This window comes from Dufourea novaeangliae, unplaced genomic scaffold (assembly GCF_001272555.1).
Source record: "Dufourea novaeangliae isolate 0120121106 unplaced genomic scaffold, ASM127255v1 scaffold124, whole genome shotgun sequence".
In the NCBI taxonomy this organism is placed as follows: domain Eukaryota; kingdom Metazoa; phylum Arthropoda; class Insecta; order Hymenoptera; family Halictidae; genus Dufourea; species Dufourea novaeangliae.
In genome coordinates, this window is record NW_015374010.1 from 4,724,978 (window position 1) to 4,750,009 (window position 25,032).

Sequence of the window (25,032 nt, forward strand, 5' to 3'; positions counted from 1 at the left end):
GGAAGCGAACAATATGTACACAGATTACAATAAATTTGTTGCAGCAATTATACACATTGACACCAGTCTATAGAATACTTCCGTTACTAGCTGTACATCAGTATTACCTTTTCCGAAAATATTAATGAAGACTTTATAGTCATATAACCGTCTTATTTTTTATTTCTGTAAAAACATCTAACGTCCGGCAATAGGGATGTTTCCCCTGCAAGAAATGCAAAATAGAGAGAATACAGGAGAAACAGAAATGCCGGTAATGAAGACGTAGAAGGAGATATAAGATAGAGAGGAAGATAGAAATAAATGTGAGGGAGACGACGAACGAAAAGGGGAATGAGAGGAGCGGGGAAAGAAAAAGCAGAATGGAGAAATACTACGGGTAGAAATTGTGAGAAAACGAACGGAAAGAAAAGACGAATCGCGAACAGTGAAAGAAAAAGAAAAGTGACGCTAGAGATGACAAGGAATGGGGGCTGGGGGAGGGAGAAGTGGACGAGAAAAGGGAAATAGAAAAGGTAGTAACGAAGGTATGGAAGGAGATGTAAGATAAAGACAGTGATAGAAATAGAAGATAGAATAAACGTGAGAGAAAGAGAGAGAGTCGAGGAATAGAGAGGGCATGAGAGAAACGGAGAAAGAGAGGCGTAGGGCTAAACGCGCCCGAAAAACGCGCTCATTGCATTCGAGCCATCTCTCGCAGGGAAGCCCGGCTTTGACCCGGTAGCCGGCGGCGGCACAGTCCGCGCGGCTGCCTGACGCATTGCAGGTGCGCGTCGGCCAATCACAGGCCCGGTTAGTTCGCCCGGACTTGTCCTGTAAACACGACCGCACCCACCCCGCATGTAAAACGGATTTGCACGGTTGTCCGTGTCGAGCATTCTGTAGATCGGGTGTCGTGTCGTTCCTACTTCTTCCCATTTGTCCAATTAAAAACCAGTCGTTTTTTCAGGGTTTTCACAGAGGGGAAGCCGCACGGGACTATCTGTCGACCGCGTAGGGAAACGACGCGGCGCATCGCCGCGTGAACTCCCCTTAACCCCCGCCTATGCGGCCGACCAATCAGGAGACACCGTCGCGTAGCCCGTTAGGGGCGGCGTAGTGATACCTGACCGAGACAAGCGGCAGAGAGGCTCGTACACCGAGAGAGAACGGTGGACTCCATTGCTGTCCCGAGTGTGTTTCTCGTCGGCCGTGTCGTATTGCGTGTCTGTCCGCGCTTTCGTGCACACGAGTTTTCATTACCCCACGTTGCTCGGGTAATTGTGAACAGTATATCCATTTGTGTCCAGTGCCCAAGCGATATTTGAAATCCTCGAGCTTACCCGAAACGTAAAAACGAGCCACAATGGTAAGTCCGATTCTCTGTTTCCTGGTGTCCGCCTGCCTGCTTTTCACTACGTGCGAGCGTTCGTCCGTGCGTGCGTGTGCCTATGCGGACGGACGTCGCTCGGCAGCCGGCCCCTCGCCTTCGCCCTCGCCCTCGCCCTCGCCCTCGCCCTCGCCCTGGCTTTCGTTTGCCGCATTGACGCGCCGAGTGCACGTGCAACCGACTCCGATAGGCATTTACGGAAATGTCGTTTTTTCCTTCCTCTACGTTACCTCCCTATCGGAAAGATCCGCCTCCAAATCGTACGATATTCCCTGTCTTGTTCTAAGTATGCCTTTACCTACGCACTATTTTGATATTACATTCGTAATGGCCGGTACGTGTGGAGATGGACCGACTATCGATCCGTTCCTTCTCCACTAACTACACACTTATTTTTCCTAATTCTTGGAGATGTCATGAGTCAACAGAGGTCTAGGCGAAACATCGATCGGTGTGGTTAAGAAACAACCACCAAGAGATATTTCGAGTGTTTTACTATATTGAAAGGTGGAGCATAGCGGTCACCACGGCGAAAATTTTCGAGACCCACCGTCGTGCGTTGCGTGTCATTTATATCGGTGTGTTAACGTGTAACGGTAACGTTCGGTATCGAACGACGCTAAAAGGACTCATTCGAAATTATACATTCACGAGTCGGCTCGAGATATCTTATCTTAAGATTATCGAATCTTGTACGAGATAATTTGCTATCGGTACTACTCCCCTCGAACTGCAAATTTCGTTTCCACCTTATATCGAGATACTGGCGCGAAATTTGAGCTAGAATAACTCTTTTACCGAGAAATTATATACTTACACGTAATCATTGCATACCGTAATAATACTTTGACATTATTTGTCAGGGGGCTTCAGGAAGTAGTTGTTATATGGAAATGTGGCTTTACGCGAAGCTTAACAAGCACAACGATGCAATACGGATGTTTTGGATATAATAGTTGTTCCCTGTATTTATTAAATTTAGTTGATGTACTTACAACGCTATAATGAAAGTACAAAATATTGCCCTACTTTCGGTTTTATATTTATCGTCTGATAAAATTTTCTCGGAACTAAAGTAGCTATTACGAACTATTAGAAAACGATGATTCCACGTAATTTCTTATCGTCGAATTTCCTCTCACGGATGTTCGATATTTTCTCTTGTGATGTATATAGTTGTGTAGCATTCGACAATCAACCGTTACACGGTATACCTCGCTATTGATTTTCGCGGTCTCTCACCGTTGCGCCAGTTCCCCGTATTCCTTATACGTTCTTGCACCCAACCTTCGATCAGTTTATTGCGAATGCTACTTTCTTTATAGGAATCGAAATCGAATTGATTTCAGAGCCTGTTTCCACTACTTTCCGCGGATTTAAGAAAATAAATATAATTTTTTATGAACATATGTTTTTTTTAGGCGATTAATACTTCATTTTGCCCTGAAACTTTTTTGTATTAAATTATATTTCTGTTTTATTATTTCCGAAATTTAAAAACATTTATTCCAAAACGAGATCCCTCATAACTGTTCGTCGACATTTTTGCCGCATAACCTATAATATTACATACATCTAATACGAACGGATAATATTAGTTTCTATATGCATATACGGATTTTTGTATTCGGTCATGAGAATATAAATTACTCTCTTTCTCTCTCGTTCTCTCTGTTTGATGAAGTACGAACTTTTTTATTTTTATCGTCGGGATGCGTGTACGAGGTAAATTCGTTCCTATGATACGTATTTACCTTTAATCGATAGACAGGTGAAGCATGAATATCGGGTTATTGTTTTATCTACGACATTCGTTTTTAATATACGTATCTGAACGCTTAATGGATATTTTTGTTTAAAATATATAGAGGGACGTGTAGTGTACATAGATGACCTATATAGCCAAATGTTTCATTCTATTTAGAAGTTATAGGCATTGTAAAACCACTTTTTGTGTTGTAAATCTGATCTTTCTATTTGTATTAAGCAATTTAATGTTAAATTTCAGCCACTTTTCGCATATATGACTATTTAATGTCTTTCAGTATTTTGTACTTCAAATGAAACAAACCAGAGTAATATGACACTGCTGTTATTCTAATACTTCAGTAATTGATCGGTTATCCATTTATCAACTCATTCAATATACAGTTTTATTTCTCATAAATATATATCATTTACTACATCATAATTGTATTATTGTTTATTTATAAAATATTAGTATGTATTTTAATAATAAACCATAATGTACAAAATAAAAATTATAGTAAAGGATTCTTTAAATATCTTATAATATTTTTGCATGTGAATATTCATCATTTCTTGTATTAAAATCAGACAGTTTTCTGAATATAGTCATAATTTAACCTTCTTTTTATAACCAGAGTAAATAGTAATAATAAAAGGCTCCTAATGTGTAAGAACATCAATTATTTAAGTAAGTCACTATAATGTATATTAGTTCATATAATATGATTTCTATCACATGAAATGTGCATAAAATAAAATTATTTTATATTGCAGATATTTATAGGAAAAGTTGAAGAATATTTGTATACCAGAAATTCATGAAACATTTATGAGTAAAATTTTACAAAGATTTCAATGATCACTGTAAGATGAATTTTTCTGTTTAAAGGCTGATCAACTCACAGAAGAACAGATCGCAGAATTCAAGGAAGCGTTTTCGCTATTTGACAAAGATGGAGATGGTACCATTACAACCAAAGAGTTGGGTACAGTTATGCGATCGCTAGGTCAAAACCCTACAGAAGCTGAGCTTCAGGATATGATCAATGAAGTTGATGCAGATGGTACATTACCTTATTTTTATTTCACAATATTTTGAAGAAAAAAAAGTTATTTTCCATTATTCATTATGCAATTTTTATATTCTCTATATTGCATGCAACATGGATGACATATTATTTATTTGCATAATGAAAGTAAGAAAGACAAACTTTTTTTTATGTTTCCATTAATACCCTCTCATTAAAAATATTGGAAAAAATCTGATTTCAGAAAAAATCGAAATTAAAAATACTTGGAATTGTAGGTAATGGCACAATCGATTTCCCGGAGTTCTTAACCATGATGGCTCGCAAAATGAAGGACACTGACAGTGAGGAGGAAATTAGGGAGGCCTTCAGAGTATTTGATAAGGATGGAAATGGTTTCATATCTGCAGCGGAACTCAGACATGTTATGACAAATCTTGGCGAGAAACTAACCGACGAGGAAGTAGATGAAATGATTCGGGAGGCTGACATTGATGGTGATGGCCAAGTTAATTATGAAGGTTGTATAGAAAAATATTCTCATTGTATAGTACTACTTTGTATGGGTCACTTCGCGTTACCTTCAAATTTAGTATATATATTGAAAATTTGGCTATAAATTTTCATTTAAGTTCGTAATTCAAAGTATAAATTGGAAGTGTTTATAATTTTTGTCTGTCTAGAATTCGTCACAATGATGACATCAAAGTGAATGCAACCTGTGTAATGGAAAAACTTGCAACTCGGAGTGGTGTTGACGTACTAAAATAAATCAAGAAAGAAAGAAAAAATAATGTTAACAAAACGCGAATCGACCAGAAAGTGAAAAAATCTTGTATCTGGACGCCATGATGTCTATAAAAATGCGAAAAAGTCTACGTCCAACACGCGTTAATCATCATTAACGATAAGTAATACGGGCAATTGTTTAATTAAACAAAAAGTTATACCACTAAAAATCATTATCTTTAAATACACAAAATACTTAACCATACCACATACATTTACACAACATGAACAGAAATAGTACATATTACATGCGCATATATACGGACACAACAGAGAAGTATACAGACCACATACAATATACACACATACAGAAAAAGATTTATTTCCGTATAAAAAGAGTATAATTAAAAAATCGTTAGATATATATATATGTATAAAAAAACAGACGCGCGCATGTTTGTTGATGATAAAAGTAAAATAAGTATGTTCTCTTTACTTTCCTCTCTTTTTAGCCTTTTCCTGTTTCTTCTATGCAAGCTCGTGCAAAATTTCATTATGAATTCTGCAGCTTTTGAATGTGCTAAGAAAACAAAAAAGCAGAAAACTTTCTCTCGGTAAAGCAGGAAAGAGAGAGAGGAAAAGTACTGGAAGAAAGAAAAGATATTTACAGCTACTTGTAGTGCAGCATGACTAAAAGTTCATTAATTTATCGATTGAGACACAACAAAAAAAAACTGAAGACTCATTCTGTTTCGATTCTCGATCAGGGGAATGTACTTACTCGATAAAGCGTCATTGATATAGCATACGTCGTAGCGAAAAATTTTTATCAATAACGTACATGTTTAGCGTTTGTTTCGTTTCACCAAAGAAAATTCGGATCGGACATCGTTTACCAGAGCTCGAAAAAAACAACAGTTTCGACCTTTGGCTTATCGATGACTCCGTACATGCTGGATTCCTTGTTGCGCCATAAACGGTATAATTTAATTCTTTTAATAACTGAGAAAAAGTGTACGAGGATAACGATTTAAAAAAAAGAGAAAAAACGAAAAATGAAGAAACCTCGAGAAACTCTAATAGACGTAGCTTTACTCTCTCGGATCTACGTTCTACGAATCGAGTCCTATCGAAGTCTCGACATTCCTAGTGATAAATTTTCTCTATGCTTTTTCGACTTCGTTATATGCCCTCAGTCTATATATATATATATGCATACATATATAGAAAAACATATGAAACGCATTATAAACGCAGGAAAAAACATACAAACACACACACACTCACACGAAACATACATTTCACCAAGTGCGTCGTTCTGTAATCCAATTTTCATTCTAATCTCTCGTTTGTATCTTGTCTCCACTGGAAAAAAAGCCTTAAAGAAACGCGCGCGCGTTTACACGCAACGTCGACACCACTTTTGTTGAAATATTTAAAGAAAAAAAAAATGAAACAACGGAGAAATAAGGATGAAGGATTGAAATGGCGTCAAGTCACAGTGATCGGTGCATTATATTTTCCTTCGCCCAGGGGTGCGTGCCAGTCGTCTCGTAAGCGGAGAAACTAGAACCGGAGAAACTGGTGTGATTTTGTGCGATTCGTACGATAATGTTACTTAAGAACTAAGAGTAATGAACAGACACCGAACGGTGAAAACACATGCGTGTGTCGTCGGTGGTTCAGTCATAATATATATGTAATATATATTATATATACATATATATATATATATATATAAAACTAATTTACGAAAAAAAAAGAAAGAAAAGAAGAAAGAAACAATTCCTCCACAGTCCTTTATTATTTAATATTGAAGTGAACAAAATGAGAAGTACTTGTATTTCTGGTGACCTAGATCGCATTAATCATAAAAAGACAAAATAAATGTATCTTCATTTTTAGGTCACAACTACTCAATTCGTTTCCTTCATTCACCAATGGACCTCTCGTTTCAGCCGTTTTTATCTCATCGTCATTTTTTTCAATGGCATCTAGGGAATAGTTTGCCGAACAGAGATGTATATGTATGAATTTACTCACTGTCAACAAAGATTCGCGTTAACATATCTCTCTTTCAAAGTTTCACCCGATTTGGAAACTTTCTCGCAACGATTCAAAGGTGGTACGAATCACTAAAACAATTATTTTTAAAAAAAAGTTCTTAATATATTTTACTTCACTTGCGATCGTTCTGATAGCTGTTATCGTTACTGCGAAGGGAAAAAGTTTAAATTAGCGATTCATGGCGAGGGTGTGTTTTCACCTTGTAAAAAGAAAAAAAAAAGAGGGAAAGACAAAAGGGAAGAGGAATCGCGAAGAAATCGTTTTGTAAATGGTGATATAGAGTTTATTCAAAGAACATCCCTATATTTAAATGCTTAACAGTTATTGCTCGTTTCATCGATCATTGACAGTTAGTGTTTAAGTCTAAGTTATAAAGAATATATTCCAGTATTTAATATTAATTTTATATTCGTGTCGCCAATTATACGTACTTTAAACTAATTTTTCCGTATTTAAGAAAAAGAAAAAAGAATTTTATGAGAGTTCCCCACAGCGAGCGCCGAGAGCCGATATTAAAGTTTAAAAAAAAATAAGAGAAATATATAAGAAATCAGTATTGTATCTCAAGAATAATCGTAGCTTGAGATCAGTCGTAAAAGCGATCGCATTCTTGTTTTTTTTATTTTTTTTTTCAAAGATCGCTTCTCGAGTCGTTCGTTCTTTACAAATAAATAGTTGGAAATTCTATTCGAGTCACTTGTTCTCAATCCTTCCTTCAAAAATATATATAAAATATATTAAATGCTATATATTTGAAGCTACGTCGTGACGCGAATAAGGAATTATTTATTTTCTACGTTTGCCCTTCATTCAAATAAATGTAATTAATCATTCGGTTAAAAGAAATATTCTCGCTATACGTTTCTTTCTCTTGTATCTGAACTATGTACGTTCATTATTTCTATTGTATGTGAGATATTCTCCGCCATATCAAAGGCATACTTCACTTATCGTGCGTGACGAAGCGACACAGTTTGTATAAAGTGTTGATATTAAGTTAATAAATTGTTCCCATATATTAAACAACCGATTAATTCTTGATTGTTCTAATATAAAATTGCAAATTTTTTATACCACAACTATTCTCGTAAAATATGTTTTAAATAGTTTTCGTCGTTTAATACTTTATTACTAATTATACGTACTGTTCATAGTACAGAAAGTTTATAAAAAGTATTTAACCATTATTACAATTCTAGTTTCGTAAACCCCTGTGTAATGAACGTTATCTTTAGCATACGTTCCTTAAAATATGACATTAGGGAACACGTCACCTACACCATATGTATATTTTAATGGTTTAACGGTCCTTTATTTTCAATTTTGTTAAATTCTTTAGACAAATCATATCGGTTAATGGGAATAAAGCAATTTTAAGAAACAACTATTTACATTATTTTTTTTATAGTAAAAAAATTCTTTGGTATTGAAACATTACATCGTTGTAATGTAATTCCGAAAATAATATAAAATGTATAAAAAATATCACTCTAAATGTATATTTTTACCTTCAATATTGTGTATAAAAATTATTAAGATTCATTTTTTTTTCTTGAGAAATTTCAGTACACATTGAACACATGAAAATTTATGTAAAAAATATTGTATTTCATGCATATCTATTAAAGAGATATGTTTTACGAATATTCAACAAAGTTTTACAATTTACAACCCTCTGGCATGACTTTAAGATGTCGGCACACTTCCTGCAGCAAATTTTTTAGTATCCTTGCTTGGTTCTCTGAATTCTAGAAATACATGTTTTAGATAGCATTTAATCAAGTGAAATTTTATATAAATTCGTAAAATTATTACAAAAAAAACTACATATTTCTTTGATCGATTTTACCGCATTTTGTAAATAACACTTAAACGTCTGGTCGCTGAGCTTATCGTCTCTTATTCATGGACGTCAATACCCGACCGGCCGTTTAAGTGTTAGAAGGTCTATTAAATAAAATGAAACTCTGATCTTACCCCATCCAGTATCACAGTTGGTATAAACGAAACTTTTGGTGTTAAAGAATTTGTTTGTTCTCCATATTTAGCTAGAAGTTCTTGGCCTAATTGCCCAGTGAAACATTCCAAAATTGGATTATAATCTACATTCATCTTCTGCGCACAAATTTTCATGATATTCACTGGTTCTATATTATGTTTAATCATACAAGATAAATACTCTAATTGAATGGATGAATTCTTTAGAATATCTATAGAACATGCATGAATAATATTTGCATTACACTCAATAGGTCCATGCTGGCACGTGAATTTGTAACCATGATCTATTTTCACTGTCTGCAAAAAAATTTCACAGTTCTCATAATTTGCATATATTCTCATTTATTTTGGACATATTAAAAAAAATATATATAAAAAATGCTACGATTTGTCCTCTTTTACTTTGGTAATATAAATAAAACTTTTGATTCATATGTTTTAAAAATAATTCAATAGTAATTGACTTTTAAGAGATAACTTATAGTTTTTGTGAATTACTAGTTTAAGAAATTTATTTCTTAACTAAAACAATCAGTTAAATTCCAAGCTTGTTTTCATATGTTTTCTACTATTTTATAAAGTATCTTACTGTAGCTTTTCCGTAAGGTATTAATTCCATTTGTACATTGTCTGGAATCTTGTGATATGTTGGCAACAACTGTTTAATGAAGAAATTACGTGAATCTGGACATAATGCCTCGTAATACACCGCTATATGAACCTTCTGTTGAATCCACTCATCTTTTTGGCTTGATGTTACCAGTTGGTTGTTCTGAAGCTGTGCTATACATAACTTAGAAGATATCCGCGCAGATCAAGAAAGTTGTGTAACTTCAAATAAAAATGTTTATTCGATGATTGATGTGAAGACAACAAATTTAATTAACAAATTACGTTATTAAACATATTAACAAAAATAACAACATCAATAAAACATTGAACATAATCATGTAGGAAGAATAAGATATAATTAAATACATTATCTTTAATGTGTTTGATAAATTGAAAGCAGGTTAGACATAGCATTAAGCATAATAAACTGTTTTTTTTATTTTTAATAGCGTGCAAAAATAATACAATTAATTTCCGTAAATATAATTTTATTTTTGATGTTTTAAGGAATAAGACTGTTAATTATATAAGACATAAAGAATGAAAATTCCACGCGTTTAAAACAATGTGCAATATCTACGGGGTGCATGTGCATTTTTACCTTCTATGTCAGATTTCTTCTGCGTGAAACTCAGCCAAACTTTTGATGACTGCCAGAGAAGGAAAACGGATATAATAATCAATGGTATCTTCATTCGAAAACCTAATCCCATTATCGGTAATTATAAAAATGACTACACAACAGTACTACAGAATGAATACTACATATGATGTAACAATTTAGAATGACTACATGAGTGATATCTCAGTAGTATAAAATTGTAATGAACGTGGAAGTAAATTCGTTGACATTATTCGGATATTGACCTATTTAGTCTAACTCCGTTCTTTCATAGGCAAGAAAAAGGATCACTGATAAAGCTATAGATATGCACTATTAGTTTTTCTGTCTGATTTGCACAGCAAACATATTTGTATATACAGTTTTGTCCATTTTGTGGAGAAGACCTTGCACCCCTCGCATTATCGTTCTTGTTTTGCGACTTACATATACTTACCAACGAATGAGTCTCAGCAGCTAAGGGGTCTCAGGCGCGGCCTCAGCAATTTCTATTTTTTTAAATGATATTGCATAAAAATGTTTGTGTTATTTTTTTTATCTATACAACGATATGTAATTAGTTATTAGCTGTACTTGTATTATTATCGGCGAAAAGATCTTGTAAATGAATATTTACAGCAGGCTGAACATATACAATTATCTAGAATCTAGAAAATCTTTATATTATAAAATCATTAAAGTTAATAAAATGTTAGAAATAAAATAGGAACTCACACCTGTATCGATAAATTTTTAAAAGAAGAATTAGGAAGACATTTATTTTTCCATTACTATAGTTTCTTTACATTACGCAGTAAATAAAAAATATAATAAAAAACATAATGTTTTTAAATTATTGTATTTAACATATTGGCATATCCTATAAATGCATAAATTCTGCAGTCACATATAATATAGATTATAGATTATAGATAATTGAGTGTAGCATTTGTTTATTGCAATTCGGATCGACGCTCACGGAATGACAAGCGTGACAATGTGCAAACTTGAAGTGAATTCGCACTCAATAAGTTTAATTCATGGTACACAATTGCAAGGGACGTAAAAGGCGCAGGAAAAAATTGTGGGGTTCGCAGTGATTTGCTTATGTATAAAACACATTGTTTTGCTATTATTAGAATTCTATATGTTTAAAGGACAAAAATGCTAACAATGTTTTTCACATTTAATGGAACACTTTACATACAGAAAAATCATGTTTAAAAAGTGTAAATATTATTTAATGTTTACTGTTATCAAAATACTTAGGAATTGCAAATTATAAGTATATTACCGAACATTATGTATATTGTATATAAATAAGCAATAAAATGTGTGTACACTAAATACTGATAATAGATACAATTCACAACTAAATGTCCCACAATACATCTAATTTTACATTAAATTTACATTCATATCTATTCTTGAGTTGTGACAACAAAAAACAGTGGATATGTGTTCAAATACTTGGAAATATTTTGACATACTTTGGTGTGCATAATACTTGAGATTTAAAGAAAATAAATGTATAATTATTTAATTCATAAAATATTTTTATTTAACTTACTGAAAATAGTACTTCTAAAAAATGAGATTAAAAGGATATCTGTAAAATAGTATTTATTTATTGACCAATATTCTCAAGTTCTTCCAAAAATGTCTTACATTTTTCCTTAAGAATTTTAACACCTTCTACAAATAGTACAGCTGGTGATAAAATTCCCACTGATTCAATAGTAACTGTGAAAATGAGAATACATTAAAATATATGTATAAAATTCACCGAATATAAGGCAAAAATATTAAATAAAACATTACTCACAAATTACATGGTTTCGTATTCGACTTAAGCGTACACAAGATTTAAGGTCTTCGTGTTGAAACACATTTCTGGAACAACTATCGTAACGAGGATTTTTTATCCTAGCTTCACGCAAATCTGGATCTCCTGATTTATGCTCAATTACTTCTATAACATCGATACTGAAGCAATTTTTCAAACGATCTGCCATTTCCCCTCTAACTGGTTTTATTATTTGTATATCTGGTAATAATCTGTACGATGCTGTAGCTACATATAAAAAAATATAAAGTTCAGTACAACATATTTAAGTACACACTAAAATATTCTCACAGTTAACATTTATTATAGAAATATATTCTATATATGATTTAACTTCAACTTACCTACAGGAAAACACCTAATTTTTCTACCCCTTGAGGATGAAGTTCTGCCTGACGTCCAATTGGAACCCATTTAATATCTTTGCTATACACTATAAAGAAACAACTTTTTAATTTATTGTATTATCTAGAACCTGCTTTTCTACTTTTTAGTGAGGAATATAAATTCCTATCAGTTTCTACCATATACAGTATTTAACCTAAGTCCTTCTATTTAGATAATCATAATTTACCATTGCTATTCCTGTATACATCTGTTGTCCTTCGTGAATCTTTTGCAGCTTGAGGGTTCCAAGTGCATGAAACTTTAAGTTCATACCTCAATGTGTCTTGATCACTAACTTCGTCTTCATTTTTAGCAGTGGAAGAAGGGTATTCAAATAATCTAGGATCTGCTCGAAGTGGTATAAGACCCAACCTTGAAAATCAATGTATAAGGCATAAATTAATATCAAACATCAATAGGCCTCACTTATAAGGAGTTTACTTTATGACCACGTTATATTATGTCCATTGATTATACATATACATATTCTTTACCTATGAGCAAGGACTTCATCTTGAATTAAACTTGTGTTATTTACAATATAAACTTTTTCTATAGCCATGGTCGGTACTTCACTTAAAAGAACCCTACGAAATGCATTAGCAAAACCAACAGGATATCCAATTAAATCAAATTCTAATTCCCTCTCTTCTTCAGATTCTCTAACGACCTGTATCTTGAATTCCTAAAAATACCATAAAATAACGCAAGACAGATGTTAAACTAAATCGTATATTATATAAAAAAATTTGAAAGAAATATTAGATAATGGTTGTTGATATAAAACATACATAAATATATTAAGTATTACTTATAGTACTATAAAAATTGAAAATATTTATAAATCTATTGAATATAATAATATAGCAAAATTTATGTGCAATTCTAAATTAAATATTACTTTTTTATAATTTTGTAAATTCCAATCTTGTAATGGTTGGTAATTGGTGTAATCGGAAGCCTGAAAAATAACAAACATTAACAATTCTTTTCGTAAACTTGTATGTCTTCATATAAGTTTTTTTTATACTTACATTAGGTATGCCATATTCTTCGAGCATAACACGAGTTTTTCGATTTTCTTCCATGATTAATATTTGTTATGACATTGAGGTTACATTACAAATGCCGTAGGAATACACGTGGTACGACGTATGACTTGGTCAGACTTGGTGTTATTCAATCTATTACATCTTGCTTATGCTAAATTATCTTTACAAATGTTTCTTGAAAAATTGTATTCAATTTATTAAACTTGCAACAAAAGTTTTAGCTAAAATGCAATGCATACCTTCATTTTCCTAATAATTATTTATAAAACATTTTTTGAGTATTTAACAAATACGTTATTAGAAAAAATTTTACTACTTCATTTGCGATAAATCGTAAGATATAAGTAATAAGCATTACAAGTAAGAAATATTATAAAAATCACTCGACGATTAAAATCAAAATTTTTTCAACCGTTAGTGTAATTTACTACTTAAAGTATTAAATAAACAAACTTAATATTTAAAAAATAAATTTTGTTATACTTCAAATAATTATTTTAATTTAATATGTATACAATTGTATTATATCAATTTTGTCTATTTTTATCTTTATTTACAGGTAACAAATGCAAAACTAAAAGTTAACAGAATCATTTATTTCATTTGGCAGTTTTAACCAGAACTTTAACAAATACAGCATCTCTGTAGTGTTTCAATGGTTTATTTTGTATCTGAATTTATAAATATTGCTGCGCTTTCAAACATTCAATTGTTTGCAGCACATCTGTTCCACCATAATTTCGAGGTTGTTCTTCAGAACGATCATACAGCCGACCTCAACATGACAGCGTCCATCTGATCTACATTCCATAACTATCGTGTATTAACTTTATTAAAAATTTTATACATTTTTTAATCCAATGCAGCAGCACCAGAAATAATTTCAATCAGTTCCCTAGTAATTACAGCTTGTCGAGTACGGTTAAATGTTAGAGTCAATTTATCTATCATTTCTCCTGCATTCTTGCTGGCATTGTCCATGGCTGTCATACGACTGGACTGTTCACTGCAGGCGCCTTCCTTCATGGAATAGAACAACAAAGAAGCGAGAGAGAATTCTAGATAACTTTGAATTACTTCTTCATCAAGGGAATCATATATAGACAACTTAGGCGCTGTGATAACTGCATTCTTATCAAACAGAGGTAGTTGGTCAACAGCATATGATACTACCGACTTAAATCGATTGTAAACAATTCGTCCTGCACCAAAGCTGTAACTATAAGTATTGAATGACCGTTATACACAATATATATCATAAAATTCTTAAAAGCAAATGATACCGATGATATTATTTGTATTATACATACCCACTGTTCATAACTTCAGTTGCCACCTTAGCAGCATCATTAAATGTAGGTGGTTTACGACCAACCTCGGATGCAACAAACAGTATGTTATTAGCAAATAAACGGGACAAAATTGCTCTCGATTTTTCACCAATGCACACAATTTTTGTATTTTCACGTTCATTGGCATCTGCTAATAGAACGTCCCTAATATTACGAGAGACTCCAGTGTGTACAGCACCACACAAACCACGATCACTTGTTACAGCTATGACAAGCTTCTTCGGAGCGTCTGCTGGTGCCTGAATCTCTGCTTGTTCATAAAATTGTTTTGTACCAACACCAAGTGGACGAGCTTGCTTTAAATCACGTTCTGCTTTATTATATTTAGCAGCGGACACCATTTTCATTGATTGTGTAATCTTTTGAATATTTTTTACAGACTTCAATCTTATGGAGATGGCTTTAAGAGTCGCCATACCACGTTGTTGTTGCTGCTGCTGCTGTTGTGCAGCAAGTCGCACAATTGTTGTCATATGATTGGAGAACATTTTGATGTTGGATTATGTCCCTGTGAACAATAATATAAAATATATGTACAGATTTTATTGAAATCATATATTAAATATAATTTGACAAGGTAGTTCATTTACTTTATTCACTAAATTACCTTGTTGGTAGTATGGAAATAAGTACAAACAATATATAACCATAAATTGGCTCACAAGAGTACTTCAATAACCCTAAAAATTCAATTTTTTTTTTAAATACTGTAGGTTTGTAAGGGATCTCAATATAGGTCTCATGCATTTTCTCCTTTCGAAAACAGATTTTACAGTTGAATGTATTTTCTTGAAAACTATAGTAATTATAAAGAAATTCTTACAATCAAAATTTAATAACTTTTTATGCTCTAAAAACTGTGCAATGGAATTGTATGTTAAACAAATTTTTAACAATTTCATTGCACAGTTTTAGAGAGCATAAGAAATCATTGAACATTTAATTCTAACAATTTTTAAGATATACAGGGAAATAGGAAAACACATTAAACTTTAAGGTGTGTATTTACCATAATGAACCACAAAATGACAAAACAAAATTATCTGATATTTTTAATGAGGTCACCTACAAATCCCTACATGTGTAAAAAAGAATAAAATTTTTGAGTCGCCAAAGTTTCTTTGTCACTATTAAAAAACAAGGTTAAACTAAAATTTAATAATTGGTACTATAAAAATAAAACTATTCAAATAAATATAAATAATAATCATTTTACATATTAACTACAAGTTTCAATTTAAATTACAACCAGTGAAATTTTATTTAACATAAGCTATTAAAGATGTAAATTGTTAAGGACTTAGGACTTAAAGATCAATTTAAACTTTATATCTTGTAAAGGGTACTGCTGATGTATATTATAGTATTTAAAATATACAAATGTATACACAAACTATCTCATATATGCGCAATATACTTTCTCTAAGAATATAAAGAAACATATATTTTAGTAAATCAAATAGTACAATATCTTACTCATAATAAATAAATCCTATCAAATAAATTAAGTACTAATATGTAAATTAAGTACTAATATATAATATCAACTTAATGTACAAACTTTTATTAGAAATTAAACTCCAAAGTATAGGAAAAATATATTTAACTTACCAACACAATCATTCATGTTTTGAAAAATAAAACAATACATTTATTACATGTAAAATAAAACAATAAATTTATTATACGAAAAATAAAACAATAAATTAAGTGATATACATTTATTTGTACCTGATTCAAAGAAATGTATTGTACTGTAACTATTCTGATTTTTACTTCTTTTAAAAATAATACAATATATTTTTCATAAATTACATTAACCATTTATTGATAATACATTTTATATTAATAAATTTGATACTAGTGTCTGTTAATATACTAGATAATTATTACATTTATTTGGAGAACAATTCATCAGTTTCACTGATTTTCGTTACCAACCGTGTCATGAAGTTAAAGTTTAATATATAGATTAAATGAAAGAATACGGGATGAAAAATAAATGAAAATCAAGGTATTCAGACTGTACTGACAATCAAAATATCGAGAAATATAAGTCAATTTTTAAACCAGTGCAATATTATCTCATTTATATAATCACAATGGACACCACTCAGTTATGCTCACAGTTACTTCTTGTTACATATTCGTTGCAGTACATACCACACAATTATAATAATTAATTTGTGTCTAACATTTGATACGTATGTTATCGTGATGAATCGAACTCACCGCACAACTCAGAACAATGAGAGAAAAATTGAAGAAGCCGTGGTGAGTGCGACAGGGGATGATCACGGGCCACAGGCATGAAGTCCTTCGTAAATGAAATGTGCATATGTGTATGTGTTATGGTGTATATGTATATAGGTTCTGTACTCTGCACAGTTTTGTAAAGGCGATCAATAGGCCATCTATCTTTGAAGTTTCTTTACATGCTAGGGAATTTTTTTACATAAGAAATACCATAGAATAGAATTATTCTGGTTTAATTTTCAAATATATTTTTTTACAAACTTAAAAACTTTTTTATGTATAATTATGGTTGTGAAATACAATTTTATTATCTTTTTTGCAGTAGTTAGTATCTTATAATTGTCGACATTAATGTAGTATTATAAATGAACTTTGCACTGCAATATATAAAGCAAAGGCAAACATTAAATTAATAAAATCACAATATTAAAACGACATAAATGAACTTCAGAATGACAACATTTTAACATCTTGATAATATCATTTTGATATCATAGTAATGTTTTTATTAAAAAATCTTAATCTAAATACCTTTTCACACTTTTCTGCAATAAATTGTGGCAAGTTAGCATACATCTTGCATGTATGTTTTTAGATTTTTCCAGTACAAATAATTTTAAATTAATATTTTTTATAGTATTGAAATATACTTGGAATAGTATCGGAATACTTGTTCCAAGTTTTAAAATATCTTAAACATTTATGAAGTATAACGATTTTTTATGAATATGCTTTGAGTTGCATAATTCTGGTAAAAGAATATTGACATAGTCTTTGAACCTGTGGATTTTAAACAGTTATTACATATTTCACACATGTTTGTTATAGATTTTAAAATATACCCTGCAATGTTGTATAAAGAGTTTAACTCGAGTATTGTCATTCGTTTATGAATAGAATTATTAAGGTCTAGTATTTTATTTGTACTTAATAATATTTTATGTTGCATTATGTTTTTCCTTATTTCTTATTTTCTCATTAACAATTTAATTCAAGATATTCTAAGAAATATTCCCTGTCCTCATTTTCATAATTACTATTATTTATATGTCTCATATACATAACAAAATACAGTTATAAACGTTTCTATATGTTACGAGTGAAATAATGTATATTTATTTTTTTACGCAAATTCATGGCACCTAATGGTTTGGTGTCCAGTCTTTTATTATATGGTCTCTAGTAGTATGTACAAAGTGTAAAAAATATGAAAAATGATATGATCAATTATTAATAGAAAAGAAACTGTTTATGAAACTTTTTCCTGATGAAATTTATAAAATTAAACTTCTTCTTTTTATCATTCCGAAACACAAAATAATAAATTTAAGTAAATTCTAAACACCACAGTTAGTTGTCTTTTCCGTTTACAAATTATAGACTATGAAAAGCATTTTAGTTACGTTCCTTAATTTATATACATGAATTAAATATAATTGGACAGAATTTCTGAACATATGATGAATAAAAAGTATCCACTCTTTTTTGTTATCACAGAAAGTATAATTTTTTCTAGCGCTTTATATAACAAAACAAAAACATATTTCAAAAGTTTCTTTATAAAAAAAATATGTAAACATTTAAATTTCAATATCTTCAAAATATTAGTGAAACAATACGATAATTTATTTAAAATAAAAGATATCTTTCTGTAGAAGAAAACATTTTAAAATACGCTATACATTTATGTATATTTATACAATATACACTAACACATGTATATACACTTATTTACAGATCATCAGTAATGTTTTCACATTTTTAATTTCCATTCAAAAAGTATTTATATGTTTCTCTGTTTATTATAAATAAAAATATATATCATCAACAATATTCACAGATATGCTTGAATTTCTATAAATGTTCTGTTCAATTAGTCAGCTTTCTTTGTTCCCCGTGTTTTCCAGGCTACTAAAAGGTTCCAAGAAAAAAATAAAGAAAATGTATGAACCTGAGAGGCCAATAGTATAAACGCATACCACAATAAACCATATGGTAAATCCTAAAAGAGATTTTCTATGAAAATATGTAATGAAGTAATTAACATGTGTATTCCCATTAAAGAGAATATAGCAACAGTTGTTCATATTGTGAATTCATACCTGCCAGAAATGAATTTCTTCTGATTTGCCAACAGTAAGATATTTCCAAACATCCTTAAAATAATACACAACTGCATACAAAAGTGGACCGTATCCTAATAAAATGATGCCTATCATATATTGTTGCAGGGTTTTAACTCTGTTTCTTTTAATAGCAGATAATGCAAGGAAACTTAACATTAAGCTTATGCACCATATATATTCCCACCAAAGAGGCTGCAATGAAAAAGTTGAATCATTGTTTCAATAGAAATAGTAAATAATCTATACATATTTTTAAACATACTTAAATAGTTATAGAAATATTTATTCACTTACCTGGGGTACTTGCAACTCCTCAATCTCTAAAATAAATATATCCAGATGATCTAAAATGTCAGCTGATAACTTGGCAAGCATAATGAAGAAAAGAAGATAGTGAAAAAATATGCAATATTTCAGTCTTGATTTGTTTGTTGCGCTAAAAGGAAGATACGTTTAATTCTAATAATAAACAAATAACAGATATGCAATGTTATTTATAATCGACATCTTCATGTTTTAAATATTTTCAGATGCAATATAAAATAGATATTAGGGGTAAAAAATAAAGAGAAAAATGATCGTTTTATTTTATTTCGGTTTAATTACCTGAGTTGATAGTGACTAGCAATTTTTTGTCTATGATTAAAATCACTTCCATCTGTACCCAAAGCCTGGGATAGTGTAACTTTTGAAGCCATATTCCGAAGTTATCGTGAATGAGACGTCCAAATCACTTTCCTATTTCAATGGCAGAAAATTCTATATAAACAATTTTGGAGTAGTAATTCAAGGTAAACTATTTGGTATTTCATTACCAACTATTTAACTATTTTTAAACTTTCAGAAACCCTGTTAGTGGCCTCATGGGTCACGGCTTCTCAGCTCCTTGCAAATGTGTCACTTTCGTTAAGCCGCATTTTCATTTGTTAGAAATCGAAACTCGTTAAGAGTCCATTTTCATTTCAAATAAGTTGTGAAGTTACATTTATGTAGAGAGGTAGGTAATCGATATTTTTATTTTTATATATTTAAAAAGTTTCAGATTTGAAGAATATATCCTCAGAATGTTAAAACGATAATTAAAAATATAATGATGCTCCACGGCAATGGTAGCGAGTAATTTATTTAAAATTCGTTCTACAATCAACAGAAATAAACATTATGTTCATTCAATAAACTAATTCAGTGATAAGTGGTGAAAAGAAACAAAACAGTCGTGTGCTAATAAGCCCAGCTATTTGTTGGCAACTGTCCCTGCTTTGTCCCACCCACGGATCTAAAGGACAGTGCATAAACTATTTAGACTCGTGGACGCGGTGGTTGAAGCACAAGCAGGGACAGGGGAATCGACTCTCAGCCATATTGGCACGCTAAAGCGGTCCTCTCATATATACGGTACCGCGGTCAAATTTAAAATTGCATGCTTGATTTTTTATTACATATACGTCGTCTGTACACATTTTTTTTAAATGAGATTTATTAAATTTAATTTATAGTTTGACAGAACCGTTCTTTCTACGAATATGTCTATGTTTTTTGAAATAAATTTAAAGGTAACAGTAGTTTTTTAACATGTTTCATTAAATTTTGTAGAATTTTTTGTGTGTAAAGTAAATGTAGCGCTGATCTTAATATTTTTTCTGCTGTTTTGAAAATGGAAACATCATCGCTTGGCATTGGCAAGCCTCTTCTTTCGTTTCCAGCGTTTTTTTTATAAACGTTTCATCTTGCGTCGCAGGTATTTGAATTTTTAATTTTATAAGCTCCTAGGCTATTTACTCATTTTCCAATATATATGCCAATTTCATGGCTCCACAACTATCCATTACATGCAAAGTAATTGTGGTCAAGTTCAATATCAATGAGTAATTGAAGTTCCTTAGAGGATTCATTACCTTTATCGGCGTTAGGTTCAACAGATTTTAATGCTTTTTTTTTAAAATGATCTAATAACAATTTCAAACTTTCCACTTTCAAACTCAGCTGCTCAACTGTGTAGTTTAAACTTTTTTGCTTTTTTCTAGATTTTATTACAAAATTTTGAACAATATTCCAACTTAAATCAGAAGTAAAATCTTCTCTACGTAAATCTCCGATATAGCGTGCATTGCAACGGCGCTTAACGCTTGTTGAAGGTGGGGGCTCATCCTCTTTCCTAAAAAAAAGACAGTATTTCAAAGCAGTTAAACCAATTGTTATAAAACTTTTATTTTATAATTCTAAAAAGATTTTTAAAATCTTCTAAAAAATAATAAGGAAAATAAAGCATAAAGAATCTAAAAGACTGACTTTCTTTTTGTACTATCTTTGTCCTCTTCTTCGTCGACAACACTCCCTTCTGAATCATTTGATAGATTGGCATCTAATTCTGATACCAATGGTATATTAATCTCTGTCAGTACTGAATTACGGCATACAGAACCAATGAGTGTCATATTTTCGCTTTGAACACTGAAAGTATATAATATATTTCAATAAGAGAACATGTTTTATTATCAGCAGTATTAACATATTTAAGAAAACTATACCTGTTAGACTGAGGATGTAAAATACATGGAACAGCTGTGGGAGCTAAAAACCTTCTCACGTCATTTCCAACTATTTTATAAACAAAATCCTTAGGTTCAAAGTGTTTGCTACAAACACTACTATAATCTTTCACTTCTCTGCCTATGTGTTTAAACCATTTGGCTTTTATTTCTTCTTTTTTGGGAAGACTAAAAATAAAATTACACAATATATATACATGTATAAATTGTATTTATAGATACTGCAAATCTGGCTGGTAGGATATCAAAGCCGTTTTAAGAGTCATACAGAGGAGCTTTGGAAGCTGCATACGGTAATATAACTAACCACAACCCATGAACTTTGTACTTAAATTAGGTCCTTTCGATAAAATGTTTAAAATTATTTACCCATGAAATGAAATATCTTCAATATCGCCATATCCTAGTTTGCATATACAACACACCCGCACCATCTTAGAAAAAATTATGTACAAGTTTTCTTCATATATGCATATATACGTATGTACGAAGTACTACGTAGAATTATTTGGAATCATTTGGAATTAGGAATACATATTTCCTCCACTCAGAGTTGCCATGGTCAGCCATGGTAGCAAACGGTAGAAAACACAGTTTCCAGGGGTAGCTACCTTTAGACATGAAATTTTTGAATTTTTGTGGAAGTCTAGAGACACCTTTGTAAAGTTAGCCGGATAATTATGACTTTTTAACATTTCATTATACTCAATCGATTGGTGGTCATTGGTGGCCTAATTAGAACATTTGGTGGTACTTAGTTTCTATAAAAAACAAAAAAAACGATGTAGTCATCTGGCGGATACAGATACAGGTGTACCAACGCATGTTTAAAGTCGATAAAATAGATATTTCTGGATAGATTGTCTTTTCGGAGGAATCAATCGATGTAGAAAGGTGTGCTAATGATTGGTGGCCTAATGACAACATTTGTTCAAGCCGACTGATGAATCACAATTCACAGGTCCACACAGGTCACAGGGACGACGAGTCGCGTGTATCGTGACGCGAGTTTTGTCCACAGTGATCTTACGAATCTCTACGTAACAGCGGAGGAGAACGCGAGATTCAAAGAACTATGTTAGAACTCCTCAATCAGCTTGATGGTATGAACAGTTAACATCTCGTTGTTTCTTACAAAATGTATAATTACATTTTATCGTTTTTATACATTTAGGTTTCGATAGCAGAGGAGATGTTAAGGTTGTAATGGCTACAAATAGAATCGAAACGCTAAATCCAGCATTAATCAGACCAGGTCGTATTGATAGAAAAATAGAATTCCCATTACCCGATGAGAAAACAAAACGAAGAATTTTCAGTATCCATACCAGCAGGATGACTTTAGCACCTGATGTGAATTTAGCAGAATTGATTATGGCTAAAGATGATCTTTCAGGTGCAGATATAAAGGTATGACTCCAGTTGGATAGTAGCTTAATAGAGCAAAACATTTTCAAAATAATGAGATACATTTCTAATTCACAGGCTATATGTACTGAGGCTGGTTGAATGGCATTACGTGAACGCCGTATGAAAGTTCACCCGAAGGATTGTATTTATAAAAAGATTACAATTAATATTCTTCACATACAGTTCAATTGTAACGTGTTACACAGACTAATAGAAACATGAAAAATTATATTTGGATTAATGAATTAAGTGTTTGTGGATAGATCTGAAACATAATTTGGTATTTCTAATATATTGGATTCATCAAAATTTAAGTCTTTTAAATATGGTTGGAAATATTGATGTAGTCTTTGCATTACTTTCATAGAATATCTTTTTTGTTCATCAATGATTTCTACATATGGTTTTTGTATTTCATGATTCATAATCAGTGGTTCTTTTGAACAGATATAGCAGATTCCTCTCCTAGTTTTATCAAGAATTTCTTTTATATCTTGTGGATGCTCGGTATTCTGTGGCATAACACTCAATAAACTTTTAAATTTTCCTAACACAAAACCATGTTTGAAACCTTCTTCAAATCCTCTATCAAAACCTTCTTGAAAAACAGAATCTGATCCACTCTCTACTCCCTCCCTGTAACCACCCTATAAAAGTAATAACATAATTAAATAAGTATATATATATATAAATTTTAATTATATATAAACAATACTGAATATATGTTGTTAATACAATTTTAATTGTGTAGAAATAATACCTTCTTAGCAGCATTTATAATTCTAACAAAGTTCTTAGCAGCGACGTGCAAAGATTCCTCAACTTCCGGTGTAGATGCAGATTCGTCCATATTCTTTAAAAATTACATTGTATCAATATATCAGCAAATATTTGTCTTGACTAATAAAACTTATTTGTAAATAATGAAAAAACGTGACGATCTAACCTAGCAAATATAAAAATAATCAGATAGGCTGTATAATCTTTTATAATTAAGTAATTCAATGGAACCAGAAGCCGGTACTTCGAAGGATCAAGATGGGAATGTTTCAGACACTAATTCAGTGGAAGCCATTGAACAAAAGTATCTTTTTTTTCTTCTTTTACTAACTGTTACCCGAGTAATTATTTATGTGATCTGTAGGTTATGTATACTACTCCTTACGTAGTATAAATCAAATAAACACTGACATTGTTACCTTATTACATAATAAGGAATAAACTTTAAGTATTCAATTGATGAGTAGTATTTAAATTTTCAGGATTCTTGCATTGGCTCAAGCTTGACCAAAAGGTATATCGGACAAAGATTTGACAATTGAAATACCAGATTTGCAGCCTGCTCAAAGAGCCCAAATTATAAATAAACTGTTATCTCTGGGTCATTTTGACTTATTTAAACAAGGTGGTTCCTTGTTGTATCGTTTAACAGATCCTTCCAAAGCAAAAATAGCAAAAGGTGCAGACAATGAAGAAAAGATTGTCAATACCATAATTGAAGAAGCAGGAAACAAGGGAATATGGATTAGAGACATACGATTCAAGTCTAACTTAATGCCAACCCAGTTGAATAAGATTTTGAAAAGCTTAGAAACTAAAAAATTTATCAAAGCTGTCAAGTCTGTAGCAGCAAGCAAGAAGAAGGTTTATATGTTGTATAATTTGGAACCAGACACATCTGTAACAGGTGGTGCCTGGTATCAAGACCAAGATTTTGAGGCAGAATTTGTAGATGTTCTCAATCAGCAATGTTATAGATTTTTAGAAAAGAAACGTGAACAAATGAATTCTTGCAGAGGTGGACCAATTGCAGCTAGAAATGTTACATTTGCTTTATCCAAAGAAGTTTGGAAGTTCATTTCTGATCTAGGAATAAGCAAGGTTTTAATATTAATGAG

General features: G+C 31.5%; 9 protein-coding genes across 10 annotated transcripts; 3 read left to right on the forward strand and 6 right to left on the reverse strand.

Moving 5' to 3' along the window:
- The first annotated feature begins 1,134 nt into the window (after window positions 1–1,134).
- On the forward strand, window positions 1,135–6,595 carry LOC107188488 (calmodulin). The gene is made up of 4 exons (XM_015576782.1): window positions 1,135–1,348; window positions 4,008–4,182; window positions 4,425–4,667; window positions 4,830–6,595. The coding sequence occupies exons 1-4, from the start codon at window positions 1,346–1,348 to the stop codon at window positions 4,856–4,858; spliced, it is 450 nt and encodes a 149-aa protein (XP_015432268.1). The 5' UTR covers window positions 1,135–1,345; the 3' UTR covers window positions 4,859–6,595.
- Window positions 6,596–8,542: 1,947 nt separating this feature from the next.
- On the reverse strand, window positions 8,543–10,292 carry LOC107188434 (GILT-like protein C02D5.2). The gene is made up of 4 exons (XM_015576728.1): window positions 10,157–10,292; window positions 9,533–9,726; window positions 8,920–9,240; window positions 8,543–8,690 (listed from the first exon to the last, which is right to left on the reverse strand). The coding sequence occupies exons 1-4, from the start codon at window positions 10,266–10,268 to the stop codon at window positions 8,601–8,603; spliced, it is 717 nt and encodes a 238-aa protein (XP_015432214.1). The 5' UTR covers window positions 10,269–10,292; the 3' UTR covers window positions 8,543–8,600.
- Window positions 10,293–11,783: 1,491 nt separating this feature from the next.
- On the reverse strand, window positions 11,784–13,514 carry LOC107188454 (DNA-directed RNA polymerases I and III subunit RPAC1). Its single transcript, XM_015576749.1, is given in 7 exon segments — window positions 11,784–11,899; window positions 11,982–12,288; window positions 12,347–12,435; window positions 12,577–12,761; window positions 12,884–13,074; window positions 13,291–13,350; window positions 13,424–13,514. Coding segments are annotated over 7 exon segments (1,002 nt in total). The 5' UTR covers window positions 13,478–13,514.
- A 488-nt stretch (window positions 13,515–14,002) lies between these two features.
- LOC107188389 (ATP synthase subunit gamma, mitochondrial) lies at window positions 14,003–17,094 on the reverse strand. 2 transcript variants are annotated; one of them, XM_015576669.1, is made up of 3 exons: window positions 17,026–17,094; window positions 14,752–15,301; window positions 14,003–14,660 (listed from the first exon to the last, which is right to left on the reverse strand). In XM_015576669.1, the coding sequence occupies exons 2-3, from the start codon at window positions 15,279–15,281 to the stop codon at window positions 14,294–14,296; spliced, it is 897 nt and encodes a 298-aa protein (XP_015432155.1). In that variant the 5' UTR covers window positions 15,282–15,301; window positions 17,026–17,094; the 3' UTR covers window positions 14,003–14,293. The 2 variants fall into 2 exon arrangements, with proteins under 2 accessions (XP_015432155.1, XP_015432156.1); XM_015576670.1 differs by lacking the exon at window positions 17,026–17,094 and adding an exon at window positions 15,401–15,419.
- A 1,753-nt stretch (window positions 17,095–18,847) lies between these two features.
- Window positions 18,848–20,065, reverse strand: LOC107188375 (protein jagunal). The gene is made up of 5 exons (XM_015576654.1): window positions 19,991–20,065; window positions 19,782–19,913; window positions 19,470–19,611; window positions 19,152–19,367; window positions 18,848–19,051 (listed from the first exon to the last, which is right to left on the reverse strand). Exons 2-5 carry the CDS (start codon window positions 19,871–19,873, stop codon window positions 18,923–18,925), a joined length of 579 nt encoding a protein of 192 aa, XP_015432140.1. The 5' UTR covers window positions 19,874–19,913; window positions 19,991–20,065; the 3' UTR covers window positions 18,848–18,922.
- A 624-nt stretch (window positions 20,066–20,689) lies between these two features.
- On the reverse strand, window positions 20,690–22,124 carry LOC107188350. The gene is made up of 4 exons (XM_015576626.1): window positions 22,094–22,124; window positions 21,704–21,845; window positions 21,465–21,626; window positions 20,690–21,330 (listed from the first exon to the last, which is right to left on the reverse strand). Exons 1-4 carry the CDS (start codon window positions 22,122–22,124, stop codon window positions 20,994–20,996), a joined length of 672 nt encoding a protein of 223 aa, XP_015432112.1. The 3' UTR covers window positions 20,690–20,993.
- LOC107188376 (26S protease regulatory subunit 4-like) lies at window positions 21,981–23,254 on the forward strand. The gene is made up of 4 exons (XM_015576655.1): window positions 21,981–22,017; window positions 22,686–22,827; window positions 22,899–23,134; window positions 23,210–23,254. The coding sequence occupies exons 2-4, from the start codon at window positions 22,800–22,802 to the stop codon at window positions 23,231–23,233; spliced, it is 288 nt and encodes a 95-aa protein (XP_015432141.1). The 5' UTR covers window positions 21,981–22,017; window positions 22,686–22,799; the 3' UTR covers window positions 23,234–23,254.
- Window positions 23,255–23,379: 125 nt separating this feature from the next.
- Window positions 23,380–23,984, reverse strand: LOC107188351. The gene is made up of 2 exons (XM_015576627.1): window positions 23,895–23,984; window positions 23,380–23,781 (listed from the first exon to the last, which is right to left on the reverse strand). The coding sequence occupies exons 1-2, from the start codon at window positions 23,982–23,984 to the stop codon at window positions 23,380–23,382; spliced, it is 492 nt and encodes a 163-aa protein (XP_015432113.1).
- A 154-nt stretch (window positions 23,985–24,138) lies between these two features.
- On the forward strand, window positions 24,139–25,015 carry LOC107188352 (DNA-directed RNA polymerase III subunit RPC6-like; the record flags this gene model as incomplete). The annotated part of the gene is given in 2 exon segments (XM_015576628.1): window positions 24,139–24,218; window positions 24,397–25,015. Coding segments are annotated over 2 exon segments (699 nt in total), but the record flags the coding sequence as incomplete, so codon positions are not given.
- Window positions 25,016–25,032: the final 17 nt, after the last annotated feature.